The 12545-nt window shown below is 29.7% G+C and overlaps 1 protein-coding gene across 1 annotated transcript in view; it reads right to left on the bottom strand.

Moving 5' to 3' along the window:
• Positions 1–980: 980 nt before the first annotated feature.
• Positions 981–12545, bottom strand: part of LOC124356642 — a 30037-nt gene continuing 18472 nt past the window's right edge. The window contains exons 5-9 of the mRNA XM_046807765.1: positions 11471–11569; positions 10228–10421; positions 8152–8411; positions 6783–6893; positions 981–4627 (exon numbers count right to left, since the gene is read on the bottom strand). Of these exons, the coding sequence (XP_046663721.1) occupies positions 4465–4627; positions 6783–6893; positions 8152–8411; positions 10228–10421; positions 11471–11569 (827 nt within the window). The 3' untranslated portion in view covers positions 981–4464. The remainder of the gene's footprint in view (positions 4628–6782; positions 6894–8151; positions 8412–10227; positions 10422–11470; positions 11570–12545) is intronic.

Here is a 12545-nt window from a genome sequence, read left to right as displayed (position 1 = left end):
AGGACTACTTAAAGGTTATGTTTGAATAATAAAAACATCTTTTGCTGTGATCGTTTGTTTATTTATCATATCTAGATTATTTTTCTGATATATATCCAATAATCCTTCATAATTGATAATTCGGCATGTCATAAGTCCTGACTGTGCCAGATTAACGGACGTTTACTATAGATAAAATAATGTACAAAATAAGTGTATTGGTATGTATTGTCTTTTTTCTATCTACCTAAGGTCAACTTGATTTTTGAAAAGAAGGTTTATTCACAACCAGAAACAGGGGTTTAATTATCTCCAGGAGTTACAGTTCAATGTGGGTTACAACAATACGTATTGGTCTCATTGAAAACGTTGCCTAAACGTTGGCATCTGCCAACGTGGACAACCTGACACTGACGTACATTACTGAGTAAATAGTTTAGGCCATGATTTCAATAATTTAATCACATTTCTAAATACATCTAGTCCAAAGATTGAACATTAAATGTTGTTGTGAACCATAGTTCCTTGTTGTGATTGGGAAAGTTGAAATCTTCCAATTCCTCTTCAGAACATTTTAGGGAACGAGCATTATTAAATCAATCAATAAAATAAAATCGGAACACTAAAAAGACTTTGACCTTCATGGATCCAACATTTAATATGCCACAAACTACAGTCTGTTACTTGAAACGGGAGTGTAAGAATAAATGGGATGGAGACTTGACTACCTTCCAGAAGAAATGAGAAAACAATGACTTCCGACAAGGATGATTACAAGTAAGGATATTGCACACTGGTCATTTAACAACGTACAAGAATCCTTCCGTTGCAAAAGAGACAGACAGGAGTTTAATTCATTTTTCTACGTAATTACGTTGTAACTACTTGGAGACAGTTTACAATTATGCATAAGGAATAAAATGTGTATTTTACCTACAAGTTTGAGCTTTTCAAAGACGTTATACAATTTCTTTCTAGAGGATGAAAAAATACAAACCGTGTACGGACATAACTAATTGAATACGCGAATTTATTCAACTTAGTAAACAATGGTAATATTTTACAAATATTGGATTCAAATCCGTTTACTTATCCATTGTTAACACAACCAACCAAAACATAACTTTATAATTATTACAAAGTAATACATGCGTAATATACAATTAATATTTACAACATATTTTGTACAACATGTAGTAAACACAGCAAAATCTCAGAGAAAAACTAATATTAACAAACAGTACATATCAATAGTAGAAAAAAATATTCACAAAGAGCACTACAACATTCAAAAACAAAATCTGCTCCATACGTTTCAAAGCACCCATGTCGGACGAAGCGACCGTTACGGCGAACACTTCTCAACACACAAATGTCTACGGCCACCACAAATATACTCTTTGGCCTATTTTTATATAAGTAACAGTTTATTGAGAGAATGAAACGGTACTGTAGCAACACAGTCGAAGATAGCAAACACAGTGTGTTCAAATAGTTTCTGGCCAAACCTGACCTGGGGGTCTTTTTTACGATTAGCGTAACATGTTTGTGTAACAAGACAGTTACAAAATTCTTACACTAAATACAGTAAGATCACAATGCAGATAAATAACTCTTCAAGATGGTTTCACAATGCAGGCTACTACAATTCAAGGTGTGGTTTTTCAACTGATGAGATCAAGCATATAAATTACAAATTTTGCTGGTAGCCTGGGTTCATTGAGCATGAATTAAATCCAATAACTACAAAAAATCAACTTACGCGTTAAAAGAACTTTTGTTTTGTTTCTGATTACACTCACAGAATACAGCTGTTCTATCTTTTTATTAGGGCAGAAATATTGATTTTTTAATCAAAATTTTGCATAATTTATTCCATAAAAATTATTTATTTTCATAATAACAATAAATCTTTATGGTCTACGTTATCTATTTTTACGACATTATTCCCACAATTATTTTATATTCTGACTTTAATACTAAAAGTATCAAATAATTCCATAAATTTGTACTAATGTATTTAAGTTATTTTTCCTTTTGTGTTGTAATACACAATGAAATGTAATACATATTTAATTATTTATTTGGTCATAAAATCTAATAGCGTCTTTTTCAATCTGAATTCTGTCTTTAATACTAAAAGTATCAAATAATTCGATAAATTTGTAGTAATGTATTTAAGTGTAAATTATTTTTCCTTTTGTGTTATAATTCACTCTGAAATTTAATACATATTTAATTATATTTTTGGTTATAAAATCTAATAGCAGCTTTTTTAATTTAAGCGACAACATGATATTTTGACTTTAATACTAAAAGTATTAAATAGTTATGTAAGTGTAAATTATTTTTCATTTTGTGTTGTAATACACTCTGAAATGTAATACATAGTTATTTATTTATTTTGGTAATAAAATCTAATAGTGTATTTTGCAATCTAATTACATGATATTCTGATTTTAATACTAAAAGTATCAAATAATTCAATAAATTTGTATTAATGTATTTAAGTGTAAATAAATTTTCCTTTTGTGTTGTAATACACTCTGAAATGTAATACATATTTATTTATTTATTTTGGTAATAAAATCTAATAACCTCTTTTTCAATCTAAATTACATGATATTCTGATTTTAATACTAAAAGTATCAAATAATTCCATAAATTTGTATTAATGTATTTAAGTGGAATTTTTTTTCCTTTTGTGCTGTAATACACTCTGAAATTTAATACATATTTATTTATTTTTTGGGTCATAAAATCTAATAGCGGCTTTTTCAATCTAAAAGACATCATGACTGAATGTCCTAGGAACTTACGGGAAATCATAACCACAGCAAATTCACAACTGCAGAAACCACCTTGAAGAGTTCCAAATACAATAGTGCCAACTTACAGAGTGGTCACTTATTGTACGTACCAGTCTGCACGTATTGTGTGCTGTATTGTGATGTGGTCAGGTATGTTTCACTACGTTCACTACTTAGCCTTAACGTATTACTGTGATAAATACAATAACTCACAACCCTCGTATTGTAATTGAGCGCAATAAACACTACTCGTTAACTTATACGTAATCAGACTTGCTATTGAAGAGATTCAGATATACTCGAGAGAAAATAAACAGCATGATTGAAAAATGAAGTTAATTAATTTTTTACCAGTTTAAATATGATACTATGTACATTAAAAAATACCACAGCATTGGAAAGCTCTCTGATTGTGGATAATAAATTAAAATATTATTAAATGAATAATTTATTCAAGACACATAATAACACCAGAGTTTTCATGACTTTTTGAATGCACCATATTTACACTGGAACACCAGAATTTTTTATATATACTAATAAAAACTTTTGCCACTAAAGTTAAGAGATTTGAGTTTGAACTTTAAAGCAAATCGCTGGAATCTGTTCCGCAATAATTAATCTGAATAGTCTACTGAAGTTCCAACTAAACTAATACATCCTGGGGTGATTAATAACAATAATACAAAATTTAATTTAATTTGAATAACAATATTTCATGAATGTTTCTCTACTAATCTTACCACAGGAATACACCACTATTCGTTGTACGAAACCACTACTAACCTAAAACGAAAATTGTTAAATTTTACTCGTTATTATTTCTACTAGTAAAAACTACTGTAATTCAGTTATAAAATCTGTTTTTGGGGGAATTTTTAGAAAATGAGTTTTTAATAAAATATATTACTCATTTCTTTTTTAGAACGCTATTATGGCAATTAAACTTATTAGCGGATATTGCGATATATATACATCAATATTATTTGTGTATTATAAAAATATAACTAAAGCTACATTTCAGAAAATTTGTGTATTATCTCATTAAAATATATTATGTATCTATAAACTTTAATAATACAGTCCTAATAATGGAAAATGACAAGAGGCATTGTGATCTTCTAAAGCTTCTTGACACTTCATATAACTTATGTATTCCTTTACTTAAAATGTTATAAATTCAATCTATTAAGAAGTTATCAAATTCTGCATGGACTTTGTAAAATGGTTAGTCCTTCTATTTTATCTGGATTTGGGCAAAAAGCACTTACTTTTGAATTGACTCCCTTTTATCAGTTATATTTTGATAACATCTTTAAACGTTAGGCCATTTTAAATTTCTTGGTGTCCAATATTTCCTTTAACATCAAAGTTTTGCAGTTAACAAAAATCTTCTGCAGAGGAACAACAATTTTAGAGGCATTGTAGAAAAACGAACACAAATAATAAGAAACTCTTACGGTGAACGATACAACTACAGAATTAAAAAACCATCATCACACACTAGGTGTGTTAAACATAGAAACTAATAAATTAGTATGAAAACATCGGAAACAAGAATGTTATAGACATCTCACAGACATGTGAAGATGTCAACCGACAACTAGATCACATCGTACGTGCACAGCCGTACGGTGTAAAGTATAATGTACAAGTGTGAAGAAGGAAACTATGTCTAGGCCATTATCTGGTGAACTGAAGGTACCGTGTCCGAAGTGAGCAGGTTGTCGAGATACCGAGGGTTCTCGCTGAGGTAACGCCGGTACTCTGAGATGGCGTCTGAGAGAGCAACGACCTCTGGCTGACTGTCCTCCACAGCTACCACTGTGGAGTCCAAACTGCAACAAGCACAAGCAAGATGATCATTGGGTTTCATGGAAACAGCAATAAAAGCTTGTCTTTCACAAAAAAAGAATATTACTGTAATTAAATATTACAGCTATTTATCAAATTGCAATATTTGTAGCAATATGTTCTACTATTTATCCTTCACTCAAAATATGAGATTCAACAAATTTATATCAATCAATAAATCAAGCTATGCTCATATTTTTAGCCATTTAAGTTATAGAATTTCTTTATGGGGAAATTTTCCATCTACCAATGCTCATACTGGTTTCACCTATATCTGATGTTATTAGTTGCAGGATGGATTCAAATTTTATTTTATTTTTTTTAATTTTATTTTTATTTACATGCTATAAAACAGGATTTACCCTAATAATATTACAGCAGTTCAAGAAAAATTACAAAACAGACATCAGCGGCTTGAGTTATAGCTCAAATCCATAGCACAATTCTTCACTTTTGGCTTTACTTTACTTTTCTTACAGTAACTAGGGTAATATCATAAATATACTATAATAACAATGTAATAAATATAATACAACAGTGCAATAAATAAATATAATATAATAACAATGCAATAAATATAATATTACAAACAGTGCAATAAATATAATATAATAACAATGTAATAAATATAATATAATAACCATGCAATAAATATAATATTACAACAGTGCAATAAATATAATATAATAACAATGTAATAAATATAATATAATAACAATGCAATAAATATAATATTACAACAGTGCAATAAATATAATATAATAACAATGCAATAAATATAATATTACAACAGTGCAATAAATATAATATTACCACAGTGCAATAAATATAATATAATAACAATGTAATAAATATAATATAATAACAATGCAATAAATATAATATAATAACAATGCAATAAATATAATATTACAACAGTGCAATAAATATAATATAATAACAATGTAATAAATATAATATAATAACAATGCAATAAATATAATATTACAACAGTGCAATAAATATAATATAATAACAATGTAATAAATATAATATAATAACAATGCAATAAATATAATATAATAACAATGCAATAAATATAATATTACAACAGTGCAACAAATATAATATAATAACAATGTAATAAATATAATATAATAACAATGCAATAAATATAATATTACAACAGTGCAATAAATATAATATAATAACAATGTAATAAATATAATATAATAACAATGCAATAAATATAATATTACAACAGTGCAATAAAACATAATATAATAACAATGTAATAAATATAATATAATAACAATGCAATAAATATAATATTACAACAGTGCAATAAATATAATATAATAACAATGTAATAAATATAATATAATAACAATGCAATAAATATAATATTACAACAGTGCAATAAACATAATATAATAACAATGTAATAAATATAATATAATAACAATGCAATAAATATAATATTACAACAGTGCAATAAATATAATATAATAACAATGTAATAAATATAATAACAATGCAATAAATATAATATAATAGTAATAAATAAATAAATAAATAACCAAACACCAACCCACATAGAGAACAAAACAGCCCGGGGAGAAGAAAACCTATGGAGAACGTTGACCTACGGATCTCATGACAACAATGGCTTAATCTTTTTTTTGAAAACATTCCTGTCATGGTGAATGTCAATGTCGGACCCACCCAAGAGTATTGTATTATAAGACCTCATCATCCTCAAACAGAGGAAAGAATGCGCGCGTCGCAGTGCGTGAATAGGGCAAATGAAACAAACATTTGTTCCTGCTGTTGAAGTTGGGCACTCGATAACTGAGGACTCCCAAACAGTCCGCGTCGGAGTGGAACCAAATATTGGTTGTGCCGATTACTCTACCATGCAGCTAGGTTGCTGTACTTGCAAATAACAATCATCTCGATACTATAATGAGGAACATGCGTAACACTTGTAAGTAAACGATATTTATCTATAAAGAGATATTTTACTGCAAAACTATCTAACTTATTATATTTATAAAATGTCGTACTGTTGTCTATTAGTCCTAGTTGAACACAATCATTTTTGAGACTAAATTCATACTACTGGAATATAAGGAAGTTTTGCTAAGGCAAGTTACTTACTTGTGAAGAGTGGTCATTAACTTATTGAGGTTCACTGGTAGAATGTATGTTGTCAAAGGGTTCAGATAGGTCCTGGTCTGGGGGACAACACCTGCAGATTCTGTATCAAACCTGAACAAAAAGAAAATCATCAACTTTTCAAAACTCCTTAATTACACCTAAAATGTACCTGATTTATTTTTAAATTGCAAGGCTGCAGTGCGAAATGGTAATAATTGGAGTGTTATTAACCATTTACAAGTTGAACCTTGTTTCTTTCCTCCAGAAGTGGTTAGGCTTCCTTCCTTTGAAAAAGGAATGAACAAAGAATTTGTATTAATGAGGCATAAAGGTCTGAAGATGTGTATGAAATCTCAAAACTCGAGTAATCAAATATTACATAAAAAGAAGTTTTATGATCTTATAACTTTTTTTATTCAATTAACATTTTGATTTCCACATTAACCCCTTCTACTATTCATATTTATTTTATGTATTATGATAAATTATATTCTTTAGGACTTTACAACAGCAGGAATAGTAAAAATATGTGTCTACCGCAGTTAATGTGTTAAACAATAATATATATCTAGCTAAAGAATATATTGTTAAAACTGTTATAATTTGATTTGAAATTCCAATTTTGTTTTATTATCTTTTAGTTTAATAGACAATATTCTTTATTACATATTCATGGAGAATAATATAGGCGTTAGAGAAAACAAAATTACAACTTGTTAAAAGTTATATAGTACAATTATTAAAAAATTCTATTTCTGTGTTGTAGAGTCGTTCTTGAAGGCTCAATTATTTCTAGGCACTTTGTTGTTTTTTTTGTGTCCAATTGTAACAGTGCATTTTGTTGTGTGTTTATTTTTGATGGGAAAAGCTTTTTATACAGTTTTTTTTTCATTAAGGGATGTCATTTTTTGAGCAGTACTGTTTGGTTGGATTGAGGTATATATTTATTGTGTTTCTTTTGTCTTGTCTGATATGGTAAGAACAGTGTTGTTGGTATACATGACTGTGTTGCAAGTGTCTTGAAGTTGATCTGACATGTCATTGGTGAGAAGAAGAACAGAACCGGTCCGAGCACTAACATGTGTGGTACACCTCTCAGAGTTTGAGTTATTTTTATAAATAAATAAATATTCTTTATTTATTATTATCTCAATTCTCAAGGCACAGAAAGTTGTGTTAAGTCAGTTCAGTATAAAATTATACACTTTGATCTTTAAATTATATTTTAAATTGAAACTGAATTCCTCATCTGATATTGGATTACACTGTTGAGTGTTTTCGTTATCAATTATTGTAATTTAGTGTTAGTGGGGAGTGAATGACTTCACATTTTTGTACTCTGAATTTACACCACCACATTGAAGATTACCTGACAACGAAGAGCCGTTTATAAGAGTCGTGAGAGGTCTCGTGGAGGGAGGAGAGCGCTTGGGCAAACACACAGTCCAACGCTCGACGTTGCCGATATTGGACGAACACTCTGTGGACGAGCGCAGCCTCCAGCAGCGCACTTGTAGGGCTTATTACCAACAACACCCGCACCTTAGGGTTTGTGAGGTACGACAATAACCATTGAGAGGGACTCTTCGCCACACTGTCGTACTGACTGTCTTCCCAGCAGTCCATCACCTGAACAAAGAGATCAGAGTAAATATGGCTGAAGAAAGAGATAAGAGTAGATAAACCTGAACAAAGAGATAAGAGTAGATACACCTGAACAAAGAGATAAGAGTAGATACACCTGAACAAAGAGATAAGAGTAGATAAACCTGAACAAAGAGATAAGAGTAGATAAACTTAAACAAAGAGATAAGAGTAGATAAACCTGAACAAAGAGATAAGAGTAGATAAACCTGAACAAAGAGATAAGAGTAGATAAACTTAAACAAAGAGATAAGAGTAGATAAACTTAAACAAAGAGATAAGAGTAGATAAACCTGAACAAAGAGATAAGAGTAGATAAACCTGAACAAAGAGATAAGAGTAGATAAACTTAAACAAAGAGATAAGAGTAGATAAACCTGAACAAAGAGATAAGAGTAGATGCACCTGAACAAAGAGATAAGAGTAGATACACCTGAACAAAGAGATAAGAGTAGATAAACTTAAACAAAGAGATAAGAGTAGATAAACTTAAACAAAGAGATAAGAGTAGATACACCTGAACAAAGAGATAAGAGTAGATACACCTGAACAAAGAGATAAGAGTAGATACACCTGAACAAAGAGATAAGAGTAGATACACCTGAACATTTTTACATAATTTCAAAAAAACAATGTGTCCACTTTGACATTTTAACTGATCTCCGAACTTTTTTGTCATGTAACAGTGGACAACAGGCTCAACACATTGAGTATGTATGTAAAAGGTTATTTACTTACTGTGTAAATTAAAAAAATAGTGTCTCAAATTTATATTGAAATGGTGACTAATCATCGATATATTACTGAACGAGACTGTAATATATAAATGTAATAACTTCTGAGAAGATTGCGTAACAGTGTTCATCATAAAAGACATGATTTGTGGTGGACAGAGGAGTGGTTTTTCCTCTATGAAAACTCACATATGTACACCACTACTTCATACTTCCCTTACCTAGCTCTGTGTAATATTTTCCTTATTTTGATGTGTGAACTGTGGTATGAAAGGACTTAGATTCAAGAACATTTATAGCATGAAAAATATGAAGAAGGAAAGTATAGGAATTGACTGAAGAAAATATAAAGGATGTTTTAAACTGTGAAATTACTCATTGGACAAATATTTTAAGTATGATGGATAGTATTTTTCCAGGAACTAAGATTGTTCGGTAAAAAAATAAAATATAGGTATACAAGCTTTTGAAAAATAATTCTTTTTTTGGGTATCCCATTGTATGATAATAATTTAATAGATCCTATATGTTGAAAAATGGCTGTATGTTTGATTGTTGAATAAAAGTGAAAATTTATATTTAGTTGTTTAGTAAAAATATTTTGTTCTTACTTTATAAATCTGTTTTTATATTGAAGATGGGTTGGATTTCTCTAATTAACACATGTATCTTTAATGATCTAGAGTAATTTTAGTTTGTTTACAATTAAATTTGCTTGTTTTTTCATATTGTTATTGTAGAACTTACTGCTTAGTTTTTTCTTTATTTTAATCAAGAAGCTGATGATAACTCCTACCCAAGTGCAAGATTTTTCTTTTTGGGTTGGTATATTTTTCTCAAGTTGTATATTGTTGTATACTGTATTTACATGTATTTTAATGAGAAAAATAAACACATATATTATTATTATTAATAAGTGAAGAAAATTCTGTATTTAGAAGAAAACGACTCACGTGTCAAATTCCTTCTTATGTAATATTTCAGAAAATGGATACGTTTGCTAGATCTGAACATAAAAACTGCTTCGCCTCCAAGAGCCCTATACTATTACAAGGTTTGCAAGTTACCTGGCAGTTATTGAGTCGCTTCATTACAGTCTTGAGATGCGCGACAGCTTGCATGAACAAGGGACAATCCCTGGCATACAGCAGCAGCACCGTGGGCCGCTCAGCCAGCTGTATTGGTTTGCGCGGCACTGGTAGAAACCGGCCGTAGTTGGGAGTGCGACGGTAGACAACCAACGCCACCACCAGACACGCAGCTAGACATCGCAATACCACAATATTTCACTGTCTCTGTACATTCACTGTCTGTACATTACATGACAGTACAGTATTTATTAGTTTCTTATGAGAATTAAGATAATTACCATTGTAAAAAATTGAAAGGGTAGATAAAGAACATATATTTAAAGATCTAAAATAAATAATGGTATGGGTACAGCTAAAACCTTTGGCTTCATCTCGTTATCTAAAATATTTTATTGAAATGATTGGACAAAGTTTTCAGACTACAGATCCCATAAGTATTACAATGGATCCGGATCTGGTATAAATTAATGAAAATTCTACGGGTTTCTGATTTTTTTTATGTGCTTGGAGTCAGACAGGGACACACTAGACAGTAATTATTTTAAATTTGAAAAAAAAACAATACCTTTTAATACGGTGACTCCATTGATTTTTGACTGGATCAATTGTAATAAACTTTCATTTTCACGGTTTTTTAGCACTTTGAATGCTTGCACCACTATTAGCTGACGAATGGTGCGCGCCAACAAATATCGGCTTTAGACAAACTAAACTACATTGAAATAGAATATTTTTAGCCACAGGAGATCATATATACATATATTAGATTTGAGTTGATCTTTTAATAAGCTTAATGTGATCTTTTAATAATCTTAAATCTGTAACATGACATTATATATACACGTAAATAATATCCTGTGTCCCGAAAAGGTGTTTACATTTTTGAACTGCCTCGAGATGAGTATACATCATCCAATTTGTACATTTTGGAAACCTTCAAAACTGTATCTTAAAGATTTTTTATGATGATATCAAAAATTAAAAAAATAATTTAAATGGTGGCTTCTGACAGCAATATTTGGTAACAACAGCAGCAACAAGCACTAGCAAAAAATTTACTTTTTATTCTGCTGGCGATTTTAATAATTATTGTTTCTGTTCTATCAATAAGTTTCATAAGCCATCACTGTTATGCACTTTTGCACTAATTACATAATAAAATAACAATGTATCTCTAATATTTTTACTGTTAAAAACACTGTAATTTTGTTCTCATTACCAACGATTGCAAGAACGAGCAGAGCCAGCAGCATTGGATTAATTACAGAACCCTGAGGTCGGATGTCCACTTCAATGGCTGGTTCAGCTGTCACAAACTCTGCAACACGAGTAGTTCTTTTATTTAACGAGATTCTCCTCGTACTGCAGGATCTATTCTGTACTAGAGAAACATTATTGAATAGTTTAAGAGTTCTACATACTTGTGGTGAAACAATACACGCTATTCCATAGTTGTAATTCACAGCCTTATTATTAACGTAGAACTTTCGATTCGTATCTTCGTGGTTAATTATATGGTTAGATATAGTTATTACAAACATAGATATTGCATCAATATGAATTATTAAAGAACCACAAAAAGAAAGAAAATAATAAGAAAGAGATATCAAATACATTTTATCAGACTATCTTGGTAAACATTGCCACAGAATTAACAAATCATCTTATAAACAAGGATATCAATTAGCGTTCAAAACTTTTAATAACCTTGGCTTTATGATAAAAAAAAGTAATTCCACAAAACAAATTCAAAATTCAACAATAGTGGAGTATATAAATTAAAATGCAACAGTTGTCAAACCACTATATTTGACAAATTGGTCGATCCTTCCAAATTAGATTTAATGAACATATAAAAGCATTGAAGATATCATCAAATTCAAAATATGCTGACCATCTAAATAACACCGGCCATACATACGCACAAATATTGAGAAAATCTTGAAATTATATATACATGCAAAAAAGACACCTATTGTAAACTTCATAACATTTTGAAATTTACAAAAGTGCCAAAATTAATCCTAACGTATTATTAAATGACAAAGATTTCTTAACAAAAATGTATTATTTGATAGTCTTTTAAACAATATAAATTAATCAAGTATATAAATTAAATACAAAATTTAGCCACCAAGGTAGTTAAAACACATACCAGTATCAATTTGGTCTAACTATTTATTTACTTCATTTATTTACCTTAACCTCTACAAGTAACTGAAGATGGACTCTTCGAATCCAAAATGTACATTGTATTGTACCGTTTTACAATACAACGGAACATGAGGGGTCAG

This window comes from Homalodisca vitripennis, chromosome 3 (assembly GCF_021130785.1).
Source record: "Homalodisca vitripennis isolate AUS2020 chromosome 3, UT_GWSS_2.1, whole genome shotgun sequence".
Taxonomy (NCBI): Eukaryota; Metazoa; Arthropoda; class Insecta; order Hemiptera; family Cicadellidae; genus Homalodisca; species Homalodisca vitripennis.
This window is presented reverse-complemented; position numbering and strand designations above follow the sequence as displayed.